This window comes from Homalodisca vitripennis, chromosome 1, assembly GCF_021130785.1.
Source record: "Homalodisca vitripennis isolate AUS2020 chromosome 1, UT_GWSS_2.1, whole genome shotgun sequence".
NCBI classification, from domain to species: domain Eukaryota; kingdom Metazoa; phylum Arthropoda; class Insecta; order Hemiptera; family Cicadellidae; genus Homalodisca; species Homalodisca vitripennis.
The window spans coordinates 199,983,813-200,004,982 of record NC_060207.1 but is presented as its reverse complement, the minus strand read 5'-3'; the positions used below and the strand labels follow the sequence as shown (position 1 = coordinate 200,004,982).

The 21,170-nt window shown below is 32.2% G+C and overlaps 1 protein-coding gene across 1 annotated transcript in view; it reads left to right on the top strand.

The window, feature by feature from the left end:
- The first annotated feature begins 3,875 nt into the window (after positions 1-3,875).
- LOC124353017 (armadillo-like helical domain-containing protein 3) overlaps positions 3,876-21,170 on the top strand; it is a 28,135-nt gene continuing 10,840 nt past the window's right edge. The window contains exons 1-8 of the mRNA XM_046802805.1: positions 3,876-4,137; positions 6,905-7,017; positions 8,768-8,830; positions 10,143-10,283; positions 12,678-12,807; positions 15,735-15,868; positions 18,449-18,604; positions 20,131-20,279. Of these exons, the coding sequence (XP_046658761.1) occupies positions 6,934-7,017; positions 8,768-8,830; positions 10,143-10,283; positions 12,678-12,807; positions 15,735-15,868; positions 18,449-18,604; positions 20,131-20,279 (857 nt within the window). The 5' untranslated portion in view covers positions 3,876-4,137; positions 6,905-6,933. The remainder of the gene's footprint in view (positions 4,138-6,904; positions 7,018-8,767; positions 8,831-10,142; positions 10,284-12,677; positions 12,808-15,734; positions 15,869-18,448; positions 18,605-20,130; positions 20,280-21,170) is intronic.

Sequence of the window (21,170 nt, the reverse complement as noted above, 5' to 3'; positions counted from 1 at the left end):
ATCAATTAAAACTAGCCCCCTTACAATTTTTGCTGAACACACACGCACACACACACATACACACGCGCACACACACGCGCGCGCGCACACACACACACACACACACACACACACACACACACACACACACAAGCGCGTGTTAATTTATTGGTTGTGTACATGAGTTGTTGGTTATTATTTAATTGTTAATTATATTATCTTGTTATACATTTTCATGTTTATATTGTTATACATTTCCATAGTTTATATTGTTATACATTCTCATAGATTACATTGTTATACATTGTCACAGTTTATATCGTTGTACATTCTCACAGTTTATATAATGGTTATTTGTTGTAATGCCATATGTATGCGTATGCAAATGCGCACAATGCAAACTAAGGTAAAAATATAGTTTTTTTTGTTTTGTTTGAGTAACCAAATGTAATTATTTAAAAACTATAAAACAGAGAAATGTATTGATTGCAGTGTAAACAGGCCATATTTATATAAATAAAAATACCATAGCAAGAAAATGCAGCAAGTCAGTAGTAAATGGACATATAATTGTTTAGTCTTGGTTCCCGCACGCACCTTGCAGGGTGCATTGGGACAATGTATTGTGACTTATATTAAAAATGAATTAAGAGTTTGTGAACTGTGAACTTACATACATTCACACATAGATCATAAAAACTTGGTTGGGCTCAGGGCAATAATCCTCAAAAGAATGATTTTCCTTCATTATTATTACATGCAAAAACAAAGAAAAACTTAACTAATGCTGTTTTATACCATATTAAACCATTGTTTACCTATGTATGTAAATTATAAATAACAAAAATATTTGTACTGAACTTGAAAATAAAAACTACATTACTTTACCTTAACAAATCAAAATACAAGTACATTACTTACGAAAATAAAATAATGATCTTCAGAATTAACGAGATTCTGTAATGAAGGTGTCGAGATCATCAAGGGTTGTCACTCTCCTAGCGTTATCACCTTCTCGGCGCTTCACCAGAACTTTTCCGTTGACGTAACCAGCGAAATACAGCTCCCTTTCACGTAAAAGTCTCCTGGCCTTTCCCAGTAGCGCTTTGTTCTCAGCCGTTAAGTGTTCATTAATGTAGATTCTGCTTGGCGGTAACGCAGCTGCAATATCTGTTGACTGTAGGTTGTTCTTCCTTGAAGCCGCGAACCATTCGTCTCTTACACTTCGAGAAATAAACTGTATTATAATTGGAGGGTGGACCTGCTTTTTTGAATACAGTCTCAATCGATGCGCCACAGAAATGTCTTCCCTCTTAAATTGCACTCCGAGTTTTGAGGACATTTTATTTAAAACTTCGTATATGTCTTCAGCTGGTGTAAGAGGTAAACCCTGTATTTCGATATTGGTTCTCCGAGAATATTGATCCGCATCCAAAACTCGAAGCCGCAGGTCTCGTACCTCTCCGCTCAGTCGGTCCCGTACACACACTTGTCTTTAACAACACGAATATTTACTAACAGAATGGGTTATCATCAATAAAGAAGCTTTATTTAGATTAAATTTCACTGATTAGAGATTGTAATGGTACATTTTACTATTTTATGTTGGTAAACTATTAGATTTTATGTACATTAAGTTAAAATGGTTTCATTTAATTTATTTCTACGATTTTATTGCAGTGTATCTGTTATAAATTGATCGTTATTATTTATACTAGAACTTTCAACTTCATGAACTCAGCTCCAATACACAGGTTACGACCTATCTGGGAACTCTCATGCTAAAATATGGTCAGTGTATGAATTGTACATGACGCTATAAATTAATTTGATTTGATTTGACTTGAAAAACAAAATGTTGGTGACAAGATTTTATATAAGCGTACTCTTGCGTTGGAGTACCCTCCCTAGTTCACCAAAACTTTTATTATTTGAACACTACTATAAAATAACTTAATGAACAAAATGTGAATGTATCACGTGGCAAGACATCCACTGAAAAATTGTATCTGTAGACCATGAAATTTCATTTACATATATGGAAAGAAGATTTTGTTGGGTGGTGCATGTCCAACCATGAAATTTGGCTGACCGTAATGTTTGTGTAAATTTCTGTTCTATATGACTATATGTTTGTCTTTTTGTTAGCAGGACATCCCGATAATCAGTTATAGTTTTGAATTTTGGCTTGCAACCTTAGAGAAACCTGTCACACAATACGTGTTGTGGCGTACTATCATCACCTTGTATATCCATCAGGCTGGTAAAAAAGTACTTTTTTATATCTTTCATCAGTTAAATTAATTTTAAATTAATCCTTAAGAACTGATATTCTCTCCGAGGCAAAATTGAATGGACTAAAATAATGATATGACATGTTAAGCTTTTGAATGCTATTGATTTCATGTCTGAGCGAGAAATATCAGTAAACGGGATTTTCCGTACTGAAGTAGTGTTAAGAACTTTAGATTGATTATTAATAGCACACTTGACTGGACTGTATATATTGTGGGTACTTGTAAAAGAGTATTTGCATAAGTTTGTAAGCTTTAAAATATCCAACGATTTTTGCCCCATCAAATAAAGCTTGTTATTCTTGAGTATCTCGTTTTCTCTCGCTTCCTCTACTGCTGTACCGTAGTTAATAACATGACTGTCTCATTGAGAGTAGGTTACAGAGGGCTCAAAATTATTGTTTACGTTTATTGCTTAAATTGAGGTGGGATGAACATATCTCACCTTATTATATTCAACTTACAATGTTAAAGTTTTAATTTTAACTGTTATTTTTCTATTTTTAGAACTGAATTCCTAATATACTTTCTGAACGATTTTAAATTTATTGCTATTGAAGGAGGAGCAAAGAATATCGCACTGATTTGTCTACGTTGTTAATTTCTCACTATAAAACAAGCGTATTCAACAAATAATTTGTATGTTTATGAAATTCCCTTACAATTTAAATAAAATGTATGGAGAATAGGGATCGGTATGCTTCAGCTGTCAAGATTGTCTTCTTCCAGTGGATGGCCGCGGTCGTTTGGACCGAGAGACTAGTATTGATGAGTGACAGTGGTTTATGTCTATTATTCTATACTATTATTCTTCACTTCTTCTTTTAATATTAGTTCACTTTTGTTTTTAAAACTATTAATACATTAAGTTATTTTATATTTATGTTGTAAGTTGTCATTGGTAATTGTTGCAAAATAAGCAAGCGTAATGTTTTGTTATTGTTAGTTCTAGTTTAAGTATATATTATTTCTCACATATATTCAACACAGTTATTATACTTCTAAGTAAAATGTTATTTGTTCATGTTTTTTGTGACAAGTAGTTTTCTTAGTTACAAATAATTTTGATTTTTTTATGTTATGAGTGCAGGTTAAGTGTAAGAAGGAACTAATGGTTCTAACTTCGTCTTATGCTCTCCTCCGTAGACTAATGAATATAGTTTCGACTCTCTAACTGAGACATTGTGGGTTCAAATCCCGCGGAGGTCCAATCTTGCAGATATTATATACATTGTACTTCGAAGCCGGCATAGCTGAACGTTCATGCTTACAAGAGAGTAAGTAAACCTGTAACTTCGGCTGTAAAAAATAAATAGCTCAATCATTCATTCATAACACACAATCACACATATAAACCAGTATATATTCATGATAACAAGAAACAATAATATTTTCCAATAAATCACGCGAAGTTTTTATCTTCAACTTAGTAGTATTTAACTATACACTATTTTAAGGTTAGTATGAAAATGAATGTGTTTTTATCTTTTTATCTCTTGCAGGTAATTTATGCCATACTATGAGTATTTTTTTATCTTTAAATCTTGGTTGTTGGCAACACTGGGTTTAATTAGTTGAATTGGCCGTACGTGCAGTCCAGTGCCGACTGCTGTCTGTCAGTGTAACAAACCAAATTAAAACCGAAAGTAGTCTGAAATATTTTTGCTGTCGTAGTTAGTTGCCGTCAAATGATTGAGATTTGGTTAGGGTAATATAGAAGTAATCGTATTGGCTGTATTTCCGTAAGAGGCCGTCAAAAGAATCGATTAATTAACAAAATAAGTACTATTTAAATAATAGAAACTATATGTTATTTGAATATCTCTTTGGCGAAATGTTAGCTTCAATAATCTGGTGAAATAAAGTAAGTAGGCTAAAGAGCAATAGTTCTGATCCAAGACTTGAACATTTGCTTGTAAAATAAAAATCTAGATGGTTGTGTTTGTATTTTTAATTTTGGAAGGTTTTGTATTTTGATATAAAAAACCGAAGGTTACAAGCTAATTACAATATGCTCCAATGTAGTTTTGTTTTGAGTGGACTTAAAGTGTCTATTAAGGATGTAGCAGTTAATTTCATTAATGAATATCCCATATAAAAAAGTAGATTTGCTTTTATAGAAATATAAAGACATCAACTCCTGAAGTTAGGTTAGAATAAATGTAAGTGAAATCATTACAGTAAAAGTTAATACATCTTAACATATTTTGTGCTGCAGAAACAGTTTAATACAGGAAGTGTAAATTTAATAAGTTATTTTATAAATATGAGTATAAATTAAACTTAACATGTTGACTGCAATAGATGCTCTAGTGCGTGAATATAGCCTATCTGCACAAAGTTCTCTCAAGAATTAACTAAGTTACATTTAAAATTTAAAATTCTATTATTTGGGTTGTAGACATATTTATGGAGAGCCCCATTGTCAGAGAACCAATCTTTCAAACAATTGAGTTCTATATTTACAATATGTTTTTTTGACAAGACATACCTATTTCCAGACACATTTAAATATGCTAAAGTGAAATCATTATTTAAAAAAGGAAATTAATGTGAATGACCCTTCTTGCTACCACCCACTTGAATTACTATCGAGTTTTAATTTAGAGTTTTACAATTTGTCTTTGAAATCTATCACAATGTGACTTTGTAAAAATTTTAATACTGGTAGAGGTAATCTCAGATCTGATTGACTGTGTGTCTGGGGCTTTTTGGATGGGTCACAGAGGGCTGTTGGTGTTCTCTGTGACCTTTCTAATGTTTTGGCTGTGTTAATTATGAAATACTCCATTGCAAATTATCAAGTATTGGTATAACATATACAAAACTAAGTTGGTTTATCTCTTATTTAAAATTCAGAAAACAAAGAGTGATTTAAAATTAATTTGGTCTAAGTTATAAATTAACACAACTGTGATACCAGTCATGTACCAACTTTAAGACAGCCAGGAAAGTAGTATGCTGTGTCCACCGCAGTCAATGTGTTTAACTGGAGTAACTTTGAATATGCTGTACTAGATAGTTCAATTTTTGGACCACCTCTTTTCATAATATACAAATGATTTGGTCGATAGAACTAAAACAAATAAAGGATTACCAGTGGGCTGAAAACACATCATTGATTTGTAAAGCATGAAGCACTGCCTCTTATGAAACTTGACTATGTTTATTTCACCTCACACATGAGTTATAGTTTATTAGTATGGTATGGGTGAAGCCATTCTGATAATGTCTTTATCATACAAAAGAAAGCAGTGAGAATTTAAAAGGCATACCTTCACATACAAAACGAGTTTTATTGATTTAAATATTTTAGCACTTCTCTGCCACTGTATCTTGGAGATAGTATGTTCAGTATTAAATTAAAAACTTGGCGCATTCATGGAGAGGCAGATAGTCCATTTGCAAAGAGGGCCCTTATTTATGTGATGCCCCCTTAATGACTATGAATTGCCACCCATTCCAGGCAATAACTTTTTAATTTTTTTTAGGCTAGTTAAAACTCTTAACTGTACTAGTATAATTTGTGAACCTATGAAATTAAATTGCGATTAGTGTTAGCAATGTAGATGTTTTTATTGTTCAAATTGAGCATCTTGGTTTTACTGACTTGTTGATTGTTAATCTTGGAGCAGTAAGTTAATTTTAAAAATCTTTAAAATTTATCAACAAATATCAACTATTTAGATCTAGGGTTAAAAGAACGTAAAGTTATCATGAAAAAAATTACCATTAAAGTGAATATAAAATAAAAACTAAGTTATATTAAACACTGTCTGTATGTTCATGTCAATAGTTACATGCAATGGTTTATAAAAATAAATGTTTTTAAATTAGGCCTAGGTTTTTAATTTTTGGCTAACCTACATCAGTTAATTTTAATTATTTTAGGACCAATTAAAACTATACATTTTTTATGTTTTTCAGTCTGAAAAGACTATCTCTCTCAATAAAAGACCATCTCTCTCAATGGTATATTTATAATTTGGACTTTATATTTTTATTTAAAATGTGTATTGGCATTGATAGACTTTTGGTTCACTGCTTTGTTCAAATATTAAAAACTTAGTTATTTCAAGACATGATAATTCTTTGTAAGCATAATAAACAAATATATAAAAAATCACAATATGTGAGGTCAGTGGTGATATTACAAACACAGTACTCTCAAGTCTATTATCATCATTAGTTTTACATATAAAAATGTCATGCTTATTCCACAAGAGTCCTTCTATTAATTATTGGAAATACTTACATAAATAATCCATTAAAGATAGTTGATAGAAGATAACTAGTTATTTACAATTGGTGTGGATAACAAAATGATAAAATTATTTATTTCTATCTCCTTTAGGTATAAGAACAATTTGTTCACTAATACAATCAATTTCTTCTTTCTGCAGTATAAGTGTTTCATAAATAGCTTATTAATTTGAAATTGAGGCATTAAAGTACATGCTATTTTCTAATAAAATTTCATGATATAAATTATTGAGTTATTTTATTTAAGCCTACATATTTTACTTTGCGTTTACAATCAAAATAAAGATTCATCCTGCACTCTTCATAAATTACCACAATATATATTATGATTGGTTTCATCTTAATTATTTTGTCTTTGATGTTTATAGGTGGTACTCTTGCTGTAAATGCAGTTGAAATGGCTTCCAGAAAACGAAGTGGATCTGGTTCTAAAAGGCAGTTAAAAGAAAAGGTTGTTCAAATATACGAGTCATTTTTCAGAGTAAGTGGAAGAAAATCCTTAAAGTCTACCTTTACTTGTAGATTTATCAGTTCAATTAACTTTTAAAAGACCTCAACTATGTATTTTTTTTGTTTTTATGAACACAACTATATTTTACAGTTTGTTTTCTTTTTAATACATTTATTTTCAATTTTGTTTTGTGTAACTTTAATTCACTATTAAAATATCACTAACAGTAAACCGTGTTATTTGATAGTGATGATACCAGCCATGTTGGCCTAACCTTAAGGCGTGATTACAACATATGTTAGTGTATGCAACTATTTTGTCAACAATGTTTGTCGGCGGTAGTTTTATGCAGACAAAATACTTATTTGCTCTGAGTTTCCTTCAACTTTTGTAGATGACACAAGGTGGAGGGCAATCACCGGTCAGATGGAGAATGTGGATGATGTTGTGCTTGCAGTAACAGCCTGTGTAGTTTCTCAAATCTCAGTCCAAGCACTATTTTCTTTTTTGTTCTTGAACTCAAGCAGATTTTTGCCCACTTACCACTTGCTCTCGACCACTCCATAGAAACACTCAACTTATCTCAGTTGTAACTAAACTCCCAAGAAAGAACTTTAAAAGCTTCCACTTTCATCATCTATTGGAGGGGGGGGGGTGCAGGAAAATGTATGCTAAACCGAATGAGAACTGCAATTTTTGTTTGCAATACATTTTGCACTCCTTTAAGCTTTATTGACTTTTGATTGAAAACACAAATCCTGTTGCAGATATGGAAAATCTGTTGTCGTAAAGGGATTTGTTGTCGTCAAAATAAATAATAATAATATAAACAATAAGTGCTATTATGTACAACGTAATCGACATTTGTTGTCAACACATACCATCAACTCCATTATAATGTGGCTACAGTTTGCAATAACGTATAGTCATCGGATATTGTTTTGCAGCAGGTGACTTATTCTAATTTTTTTGCGTAAAAGCAACTGCTGATCAACTGTATACCAGATTGGATTATGTAGAAATGGACTGTTCATGTCATATTTAATTAGCTATTCAGTACCGATAGTTATTGTACTCATATATTGATTGGCCCAATGTCTTGAATAACAAAATAATTTGAGATTCAGAAGGTGAAACAATCAACTATACATCAGTATTGGTGGAAAAGGAATGAGATAGACAGTAACATTCTTAGATGAATTTTTATTAACCAATGCATTATTGTTAACTCATGTTATTGTTAAGTCATGTTTCAACTCATCTGTAAAGTTCGTGTGTAAAGGTAACCTTTAAAGTTACCTGTTACGGTTACCATTCAAAATCAGCAGTAAAGGTCACATATCAGGGTTGACTGAAAAGATTACATGTTCTTATTGCCTCTAAAGATCGCATGATGTCACAATCACCTGTAAAAGTCATATGTCAGGGTTGCATGTAGATTATACTTTCAGGTTACTTTTCTATAGTCACCTGTAAAGATTACATGACAGGTTCATCTATAAAGGGTCACAACTGGTAAATTACCAAAATTCTTGCAGATTAATAAAAGATTGCTGGACATAATTTATTTTTAACGTTTTTCTTGTTTCTTCTAATGTAGTCTAGCATAACAGCAGCAAAGCCCTTCGTCCTCAATTTTCTCAGATAACACTTTACTCGTGATGGATTGTCTTGTCACTCGTGCAGACTCTCAACAAACTGCTGCTCACACATATGTGTAACGGAATACTGCTTATTTACGTAAATTAGATTTTCATTAACATATTTATTGTGTTTCTAGGGTGAAGACCTATCCAGAACAAATGCAAATGTTTGGGATGAATTATTCTTGTTGAAACCTAAGGTAGGAACCTGCCTCATTTCATTGATGGCATTTTATTAAGTAATAAAAATTGGATTTATTTGAATTGTTTATGCTGTACCATTACTTGTCAGAGGTTTTCTCAGTGTATTGGTAAGACTTTCAAACATTTAAATAAGTAAAAATTAAAGTATTATAAGTACATTGTAGAAGCTTCTTTCTTATTCGATTCTATTCATTAATTTATAAACAAACACTCCAATAATAACAAAATAACTTCATCTGACAACATTGTAAGTACTAACATAAGTTTTCCAATCCACACCACGTTGAAACTGTGCTTACACAATTAATTTCTTGAAATACTTTGGCCTCACTAGGTGAGCCATTTTCAGTCAACAGTTGTTATGGTGAAGGAATAACAGTTATTTTAACATGTGACATAGTAAAACATGTAGCAATAGAATTGAAATTTTGCATACAATCTCAGAGATTCTGTCTGTTTTCATGACACATGGTATAGCATACACTTACTTACCTTGTTTAAATAAATCCAGTAGACACTTTCCAATTAAGTATTTGTTTACAAATTAAATTTTACTAGAACACTAAATATCAGGGCAGTTTTACTTAATATTTTTAATCTAATTGTTTGAAACGTTTAAAAACTAGCTCTTTGATTTTGTAACTTGCTAGGAATTTCCACACTTGTAGGAGTATTCCTTTCCTGATGGAAAGATGGCAATATTTCTCTTTTTTATATTGCAAATATCACCGGCTCATTTTATTTCACTCAACTCCTGGAGGTGATCATGTTGCATGTAGAAGAACTCCATGTAGAGAAACCCTGTGGCAATTCTTCCAAGTGGCTAAGAGTGAAACCCTAACTAAGAACACTAAACTCTGAGATAACCAAATCCCACACCAGGTGATTGTGCACAATGATAAGACTGTGTTACTGGCTATTCTCGATGATTGGTTATCTTTATTCTTGGCCTATATACAGCATGTAATAAATCTGGCCTAAACAGTACAGTCAACTTTCATCCTCTTTAGACCAATTAAGGGTAAAGGATGGAAAGTTTGATTCCTTAGAAATCAGGTAAAAAAAGTGAATTTTGCCTGTATCTTTACAAATAGTTTGAATTTGAATAAAAATATTGAATGAAAAATGGCAAATATATTGATAAAACAGTGCTTCTCATTTAATTTCACAATTACTTATTATAATTTCATAGAATATACAAAATTATACAATTTTAACTTCTTACTAAAAAAAGTCTGTCCAATATTTGATTTTTAACATTTTTACTATGTTTACTATGATTTGTGAAATATTATGATTATTTTTCAGATCAATTATTTTGAGGCAGAAATGCAGAAGCTGAACGGAGATCAGTTGATTCTCATCCAAGACAACCTTCATATGTTGTTTGCTCAGTGTATAGACACATTGGGACATGAGCACAGCATACGTGTTGTGTATGCGTTACAGGTGTGTAGACTTTGTTATCAATTGTTCATATTACTCATACGTGATAAGAGGCTACCTGCAGCACAACTTTTATCCTAACCTTTTAATTTCATTCTTATTACAATATGCTGTAATCGTGTGATAATAATAAATGTCACAATTTAAACACGTCTTTGATAACAAAATAATTTAATTGAATGTTTATTCCGATTTACAATTTCCAAGGTCAAGAATGAAATCATATTTTTTCTAAATTTATGGTATTATAAAAAAATGTTTTTTAATAAATGGTATTCATTAAAAAATTTGGGTTTTCTCTTTAAGTATTTTTTTCAATTATATCAAAATTGGAAGATGGGGAGTAACTTTATAATAAAGGAAATGCCAATAAAAACAGTATCCAAAGCCATTTACAAAAATGTTTTATTTTGCCCTAGTACAAAATTCTGGGTAATTTAAAATGTTGTATCCTGTATTTTGACTTTAAGAGGTTAACATCATCTATTTTGGGAGAAAAGTATTTTTATTAATTCGTTTAAAACAAAATCTAGTGGCTTAGTAACCATTTACAAGTACAATTAGTTTAAGTTTTGAATTTGATTATGAGCTGTTTATTTTGTCAACAAAAATATGAAATTGAAATATTAAAGGTCGGCCATTTTTACTTACTGTTTTTTATGCTGTTTTTAATTGGACACTAAAGTTGGGATTAGTTATTTTGTGTTCTTCCATTTCATACCTTGCAGTGATAGGCTACTGTTTGAAAATGTTGAATTATGTCTAACCATTGTAGTAAAATAAGACACTTTACTTTACTTTAATTTAAAGGTAGGCTTAAAGTTTGATGATTAAGATTTTGATGACAAGTACAGTACTTAATAGTCTCAAATTGAGAATTATCTCAGATGGTTTTCACATAATTAAATTCAGTTAGAACATTCCCAGGTCTTGGATATTGTGCGTAATTTTATTTGTATCATAACATTGAAAACAAACAAAATACTATTAGATTATCCATTCTTGGTTATCCTTTATTGGAGCTTAAATTGCGGCATAAGGATTTGACTGTACCATTGAATCTTTTAAATCTTTTAAGTTTAATTTTTATTGCTTTAATTTCATTTGATTTTTTCATGTTGTTTATTATCTATTGTTTTTTTTAGTTACAAATAGTTTTGTATTTGTATTTATTGACACAGTTTAGGTGTAAGAAAGGACCTAATGGTCCTAACTTCGCCTGTCACAATAAAGAGTTTAATGAATCAATTAATCATCCATTTGGCTTACAATGCATGACATGACATGCGAATATATTCATATGGCGCACCTAGACATATAACTGCATAGCATGTCTACATGTAAAACTTAATCACCAGTACCAGAAAAGCTTAAAAATAATAAAAAAATTATTTCTTCTTCCTAGAAAAATAAAATTAGTTAAACTTTGGTATCAACAAAATATTTTTTGTATCTCTGAATGGATGCTAACTGTATTCATGCCAAATTTTCTTCAGCGCTTTGGAAATTAAAAATAAGTGAACGAAATTGTCACTTCAATTTACATTTTTGGTGAGAGGTCTTTCCTATAAACGATAGGTATGTGTAAATGAAAGATCTCTCAACAAAAATCAAAAATATAAGTTCTATCATTGGAAAGGAGAATTTTCCTATTTATTTACAAATAAGTTTATATTCACTCCATGCGCAACTATTGTAAAATTTGTGACAGTTTTAAAAAGTGATGTCTAGTTGTTGAAATGCTGTGCTCAACTGGATAGCCCTACAGAACAACACACATTGTAACTGTAATTTCACTGTTTGTTGCAGACGTTATGTGCCATTGTGAACAGTACATACCGCAAGTGTCAGAACGATGCAATGAACCTGCTGATGGGCATCCACGCTGCAGAGAAACGCATGCAACAGTTGCTACAGAACAACACATTGTAACTGTAATTTCACTGTTTGTTGCAGACATTATGTGCCATTGTGAACAGTACATACCGCAAGTGTCAGAACGATGCAATGAACCTGCTGATGGGCATCCACGCTGCAGAGAAACGCATGCAACAGTTGCTACAGAACAACACATTGTAACTGTAATTTCACTGTTTGTTGCAGACATTATGTGCCATTGTGAACCGTACATACCGCAAGTGTCAGAACGATGCAATGAACCTGCTGATGGGCATCCACGCTGCAGAGAAACGCATGCAACAGTTGCTACAGAACAACACATTGTAACTGTAATTTCACTGTTTGTTGCAGACATTATGTGCCATTGTGAACCGTACATACCGCAAGTGTCAGAACGATGCAATGAACCTGCTGATGGGCATCCACGCCGCAGAGAAACGCATGCAACAGTTGCTACAGAACAACACATTGTAACTGTAATTTCACTGTTTGTTGCAGACGTTATGTGCCATTGTGAACAGTACATACCGCAAGTGTCAGAACGATGCAATGAACCTGCTGATGGGCATCCACGCCGCAGAGAAACGCATGCAACAGTTGCTCAACCATTGCAACTCTATTTTAAGTGGTAAGTGTGACTTGCACAATAGTCATTTATGATTGAATCCAATAGCCAATAAAACAACTCCAAAAATGTGTGTTATAGATTTGAATTTTGTAATTATTATTTTTATAGAAACTGGTATGTTTTAAAACATACTCTACATGTCTGTGAAACATCTCCTTGTGATATATATGGCAGAATTGTCATACATAGTATAGGATGTGCCCTTTCTTCTATATGTGTGGCAGATTCCAGTTAGAGGGTTAAACTGTATTAGTTGTATTAATTTAGTTGATAGTATTTTTGTGAAAAAATTGTAAAACATGTACAAGATCATTCTATTTAAATCAGTATTTAACAGAAAAAATCATTTTAAATTTACATTTTTCTTCAAGTTTTACTGTATGATGTATTTATGTAAAAAGTAGACATGTGGGAAATCAGCTATTTTCTTGTGTATATGTATAATGGTTCCAAAATGAGCATCATTCAATTGAAAAATATATGTCCTAATGGTTTAAGTTGGGTTCTTTTAGAGTCTTTTCCTCTGTGTATGGGTAGAGCATCTTTGCGTCTTTCTGCAATCACCTGTGACCAGATACCTCATATATACAGCAGTTGTCGTTTTTTGTGTCTATACCAACTGAAGTTACTGCATTCTTTATTCACCCAACTATTCTCTCTGTAATATGGGTAAGGCCTCGGCTATAATACAAGCAGTAAGGCGGCAGAGTGGTAGTGGCCACAATACAAACTAGTGTTGTCATGTTTAAGTTTTATGTAGTTATAAAAATGGAGTCTCTGAATGAAGTTTCCCAAGGATAACTCTTATTATTAAGTAAAAATAGTATTTGAAAAGACATATGTTAGATAGGTGCAAATGTACAGTGTTCTCCAAATAGATAGATTTAGATTACAGTTCAGTGAATACCAATATTTGTTTGCCGGTTTTAGATGCAACTCAGTTTTTTAATGTACTAGAATGTCAGTTAGAATTTTAACCAGACTTGATAAGGCACCTTTTGGAGAAGAAAATAGTCAGTTTGTTTAGCTAAACACTAAGCGGCAGGTGAAAAATACATTATCTGAAGTTTCCGACAAGCGGGAGATGAGTTGCACCATATGGTGGAGCACTGCCGCTCACGTCTGTCATGGCCAGTACCGAGCATTCTACATAAGTACAATACAAAGATTAAACTTTGGAGTCACCGCTTACCGCTTATGTATTGGCCAGGGCCTAATGAAAGGCTTCACTACATAATATTTTTCTTATATAAAAACTCTTATATAGAACTTTGCAGTACACAAAACATAAAATTCTATACTTTCAAATCAATTATTAAATGGCTGTTAAAAATTAATTTACACATACTAATTTTATTGATCATGACTGTTCACTATGAAACAATTTTAGGCAGCTTTATAAATTCCCATCAATTGGAGATACAAAACATATAATCTAGATCATTATATTTAGCTTATTCAGAATGACAGGTTCACTGTCTGACACAAGTCAGGCACTGAGCTACTAGCTCCAGAAGTGGGATAGGAATTTACAATGAATACACAGATAAGGAAACAATAAAGATAAGAAGAGTTGGTCTCAGAGTTCACTGCCACTTGTACTTAATTTTTCTCTCCAGCTTCTAATGTTCTTTCTATCTGTATGGCTCTCCTTTTATTCTCCTTCGATTCTCCCATGACACTCCTATATTTTCATAATGTTAAGATTTATCATCATGACTAAGATAAAATATTTATATATATAATCATTTAGTCTGACCTCCCTATGTTAATTAACAAAATCCATTTACCTTACAAAATGCCATGAATATATGTAAGAATAGAACACATGTTATGTAAGAATAGTGTTTTGATTTTACAGTCAGGTTTCTTTTACATATGAAATTGTAGGTTGTAGTGATAATAGTAAGGTATAAGAAATTAATATCAAATATACGGTGTTCCAAAAATGTTAGTACTAAAATAATTACCAAACTATGAGCAGATCTTTGTGCAGATCCTTCTTAGATTGAACATTCAAACTATTTTATATATGCTGTAGATGGAGCTTATATTGGTCACTAATAACATTTTGTGATGTGTCTGAAGAAGATAGCCTTGCTATCGAAAGGCCTCACAAAAAATAAAAGTATTAAATATTGGTTTTATGTTTTAATGTAATTAAGTTATTTTATATATATCAATGATTTCCTAGATCTGTCCTAACCATTTATCCTTATTTTTATCAATAATTCATTTATTGTCAAAATTACATTAACAACAGCAACAAAATTGACATTAAGTATATCTATTATAAAATTATGAAATATGCTATCACATAATAGTTTGTTTAAAATTTTGCCCTTCTATAAAAGGAGTTTTGAAATAATATTATATAATTGGTTTGTCTTGCAATTTTTTTAATCAGTCAATCAATATTTTCTCACACTGTCATGCATTGCCTTCTTAAAAAACAGCTTTTACGTGAATATTTATGAGGGTAAATTTTTAAAGTAAGAACCAAGGTTTCTCAAGGCTAGCTATTCTTAGCCAGTCTTCCCCGACTACTTTCACATCTTCCGATGTTGGTTGTGTGATTATACGGCTTTGTTTCATGTTGATTAATAATACCACTGATTACAAGTGATTACGTTTTTAAAGAAACTGAGATTAACTGGCGTGTGACATACATGCATCAGAGTTTTTTGATGGGGGACTCAAAAGTTGATGCCATGGTGTAGCAAATGTTTTTATATTAATTGTAATTATAAAATTAAAAATTTCATAGCTTCTAATAAAATTTATGTTCATACTACTGTAGTAAGGTGTAAGTTTTTAATAATATTTATAGATTAGTTACAATTACGTGTATCAACACTAGATTTAAGTAATAAATACATTTATTTATTTATGGAATATATTATATTACTAGTATTTATTGTTTTCAGGGGAGAGTCCAGCAAGTCTGAAGAACCTATGTCTGAAGCTGTTACTAATTCTAGTCACTGGTGCAGATAATGTTTCCACTAATTTCCTGCTAGAATATGTAATGATGAATAGTATTTTTGAAACGTTAATTCAGGTGAGCACTTGCAGTACTATATTTTTGTAACGATTTTTCAAAATTATGGATGTTAAGTAAATAATGGGAAACCATTTAAAACTGGTTACTAGGTGCAGATTATTAATGAAAGAAAATGTTAGTAACGATAATTATAAAAATATAAGCATCTATATTTATATATTTTTATATTACATTATTGTTTTGGAAATTAATGATTTTTCTGTATCTACTAAGACAGTAAAAAATGGCGACGAAAAAAATGTTCTTTCTGTCTATCTATTTGTCTGTATGTGTACACGATATCTCAAAAACAAACCGATCTATAGACTTCAACCTTTACATTAAACTTCATTTTTAAATAGGCAACTCTGAGATCAATGATGGTGCATGTTACTCCATGGGATTTTACTGAGCGTTAGCGAATATTTTTACACTGATCCTATATATAGCCATGATGGCAACGAGAAAATGGCAGAAGAAATAAATTTGTAAACAAGCTGAGCTCAATCATGAGGGTTTAACATGTAACATATTAACACAATATGTAGATTATTCATAAAGTAAAATAAAAATAATAAATTGGAAAGTCAGTGTTACAAAATATCTGATTTCAGAGCACTCTTACGTTGTAGTAACCTCAGCACTCACCGGAACTTTGATTATTTAACGACTGTTATGAAACCAAACTCAGTAAACAAAAATGTGAATGTATCATGTGGCAAGGTATTTCGTGAAAAATCATCTACAGGCTTTTTAAATTTTGCTTGAAACTTTATTTCTACATAGACAAGAATGAGTTGTATGATGGTGCAAGGCCAACCACGTAATTTGTCTGAGCATCATTGAAGCTTATTACTCAGTAAGCTAACACAATTTCTCTTTTGTCTGCCAAGGAGATGTAAATATGTTTTCTGTATGTCTGTCTATCCGTCCACAAGACATCTCTAGAATGAAATGAGCTACAGACTTACAATTTTGCATGCAACCTTAGCAAAGTCTGTTACACAACACGTGATGTGGCGTACTCCTACCTTGGATATTATTAAGGACCAGAGAGAGTCTTCATAAAATTGTGTCATTGTCTATCCGATTGTGCAATAACTTTTGATGAAAACACTCAACGCTCATGAAACTTGATACTTAGGTTCCTCTCGGTTCGAGGCAGAATTAATTAATTTTTAGATTGAAAGGTAAAAGGGCGGTCTCTCCATTTGTCCGCGAATACTTCCATTGCACTGTTAGATTCTTAGAAACTTGAGTCTAGATTAATAAACAAGTCAACACTAGTACTTCTTAAGCCTAAAATTAATGTTAACTTGCTGTTGCAGCTGCTATGTAACACCAACAGTCACTTCCATTGCACTGTCAGATTCTTAGAAACTTGAGTCTATATTAATAAACAAGTCAACACTAGTACTTCTTAAGCCTAAAATGAATGTTAACTTGCTGTTGCAGCTGCTATGTAACACCAACAGTCACTTCCATTGCACTGTCAGATTCTTAGAAACTTGAGTCTATATTAATAAACAAGTCAACACTAGTACTTCTTAAGCCTAAAATGGATGTTAACTTGCTGTTGCAGCTGCTATGTAACACCAACAGTCACTTCCATTGCACTGTCAGATTCTTAGAAACTTGAGTCTATATTAATAAACTAGTCAACACTAGTACTTCTTAAGCCTAAAATGAATGTTAACTTGCTGTTGCAGCTGCTTTGTAACACCAACAGTCACTTCCATTGCACTGTCAGATTCTTAGAAACTTGAGTCTATATTAATAAACAAGTCAACACTAGTACTTCTTAAGCCTAAAATGGATGTTAACTTGCTGTTGCAGCTGCTATGTAACACCAACAGTCACTTCCATTGCACTGTCAGATTCTTAGAAACTTGAGTCTATATTAATAAACAAGTCAACACTAGTACTTCTTAAGCCTAAAACGGATGTTAACTTGCTGTTGCAGCTGCTATGTAACACCAACAGTCACTTCCATTGCACTGTCAGATTCTTAGAAACTTGAGTCTATATTAATAAACAAGTCAACACTAGTACTTCTTAAGCCTAAAATGGATGTTAACTTGCTGTTGCAGCTGCTATGTAACACCAACAGTCACTTCCATTGCACTGTCAGATTCTTAGAAACTTGAGTCTAGATTAATAAACAAGTCAACACTAGTACTTCTTAAGCCTAAAATGGATGTTAACTTGCTGTTGCAGCTGCTATGTAACACCAACAGTCACTTCCATTGCACTGTCAGATTCTTAGAAACTTGAGTCTAGATTAATAAACAAGTCAACACTAGTACTTCTTAAGCCTAAAATGAATGTTAACTTGCTGTTGCAGCTGCTATGTAACACCAACAGTCACTTCCATTGCACTGTCAGATTCTTAGAAACTTGAGTCTAGATTAATAAACAAGTCAACACTAGTACTTCTTAAGCCTAAAATGGATGTTAACTTGCTGTTGCAGCTGCTATGTAACACCAACAGTCACTTCCATTGCACTGTCAGATTCTTAGAAACTTGAGTCTAGATTAATAAACAAGTCAACACTAGTACTTCTTAAGCCTAAAATGAATGTTAACTTGCTGTTGCAGCTGCTATGTAACACCAACAGTCGGGCGGAGCATGGACACGATGTTGTGTCGTTGCTCACGCTGCTGATTAACTACCGAAAACACGAGGCCGCCAACCCCTACATTGTAAAACTATCCATCCTGGATGACGAATTGGCGCTCAACGGATATGGACAGGTGAAGAGCTATACAATGCATCTAGTTTCCATTCATTAAAACTGAGCTTGATTAGCTATTTAACTACTTATGCAATTAAATATTTTCATACAAAACTTGAAACCAAAATTTAGCCCTTCACATACCACTAATGAATTCCATAATTTTCCTTTAACGCCAGAGACATCTATATAATAATAATATATTGTTCATAATTTTACTATAAATATGCTATAAGAGGTAAACTCATAAAAATATAAAACCAAAATATAAAACTGGCATTTTAGTTAAAATAGTATATTTATTGATTAAAGATCTAAGAATAACCATTTACCCTACTGTAAGTTTTATTTAAATTAAAATTCATGGTACAATATAATAAAACTAAAAAATTACATAAACTACTCATTATTAGAGCATTTTCCTATCTAAGGTTTTGTAGATAAGGTCTATCATCTTATCTTATCATCTAGACAGACAACAGATATATTTGGTCATAGCTAGTTACTGTGGACTAAAAAAAATCTCCAAGAGAATGTTTATTTTTTTATGTAATTGTGTTTAGCGTTTGGTGGAAGTCAATGATTCAAATATGTCCGTCTACGGCATGGGAAGGGTTAGGGTTTCGAAACAAAATAATAGAGTTCTCTATTTATGTCCACTGACTTGAAACCGCATACACATACTATTTTTATACATATTTTAATTTAGAGAAGGATTGATTGCCTCAAGATTTTGCAATGCTGCAGAAGTAAAAAGCCTTGTATGGTACCACAGTAATGTGTTCAGATCCAACAGATAATAACAGTTTAGTGTTTACAGCAGGTATTTTTGTGGAACAGTTTCCTTCGTAACAAAATTGAATTTAGAGTCATATATACGGTTAGCTTGATTTCCATTAGGAACTGATTAAATTCTACGGCTACAAATAGGAAATGCCTACCTTAACTTTATGTGTGTGCTTGATGCTGCTGCTCAGTTCTACCAACCGGTATCAAGTTTTTTAAAAATAAATAAAAGTGCTTTTATTTATAAATAAAATATACTTGCCTATGTTTGTTGTCAATGATTAAAAATTCCTTAAGTTTTTGTTTTTTATAAGCTATAACTGTATTCTTTGAGGCTTGCAGGGGAGGTCGTTTTACAACTTAGAGCCAAAGTATGAAAAGTACTTCCTTCCAACTTCAAGTCTGACTTTACAAAAATCTAGCATATAGCTATGGCGGGTGCTACGTTGCGAGACCTCCTCCCGAAACAACAATCGCTCACTCGGGTACTGCGGTTCCTTGTGTGACTGGACATTATGGACCCAGCCTACAAACGGATTCCATTGGCAGCAATTGATTGCCTCTCGATAGGGGGATAAGTGATTGAATCGCTTCAAATGTTTTAATGGCAGCTTGCCCTATCCAAATGTTGATTACTCGAAATAGTCTTGGTCCCTTCAACTTGGGGATAATATTACCTTAGTGTATATAGTTTTAATTGTCATATGATTCTTGTCGTAAACCAAATTGTAGATCAAATAGGAGACAATGTGAGTGCAGGTGATAACGTGGTCTTTGGGAGAATTCTGTCGCCAGTTCGCCATACAACAGAGTGAACCGCAAGCTGGGAGTTGGCTCTCCTCTCTGTCCAGCATGGTCGGCAACATGTTCGTGTCCGACGAGGTGGAGATGAGGACTCAGCAGATCAGGTCGGTACGTGTCAGACTCCTTTCTGTAGTGTGTACAGAATAGAGTTAGTCAGGAATTTCTGGTGCACAAACTGACCTGAACACCCGAAATACTAGAGATATTTCCTATACACAAACATTTAATGTTCCTAAATTAATTTTGGTAGGACTTTAATAATGAACTGATTTTTAGTTTTATAAATGAGTTGTTTTAATTAAGTAATAGAAATAAATAAATGGAATAAAATTTTAATACTTTTATGAAGCCATTAATACAATTTTTGACAGAATTGGCATTATGTTCTATAGAGGGATCCATTTTATTATCTACAACCACTTTACAAATATATGACACTTTTAAATCTTAACAAATGTTCTGATAAAGATCTTTTAATTCTTTTTACTTGCATGTCGACCATTAGCCTTCATTGTATTTTTGCTATTTTATTAAATATATGTTATATTTGTAAGTTTACTCTGTATTTTTTTGTAATATGGCCAAGTCAAACTTCCTTGTAGGTGATATCCTTGGATCAGATTATACTAGAGAGTGATTTTGATCGTTAATTGGTATAAGCTCAGATGGACTACGTATACCTGAGACTGTGTTACACAACTCATCGACATAATGCCCCACGTGACACTGGCAACTAGCTGTTGCTGTTTATTTTGAGCTATTTAATTATTTTCCTATTGCACTTTGTACGGATACTAAAAATGTAAAATTACTGAAACGAGTCAAATACGTACACAAACAAAACTAAAACATTCACATAAAAAATAAACTTAATTAAATGTGCGACCAAGTCCTTGTATTTTTCAACAATATTGATTTCACCTAGCTAGAGACTTGAGTTAATGCTTTATACGAGAGTGGAACAAGTTAATTGTGTTAATTTAAAACTAAAAATA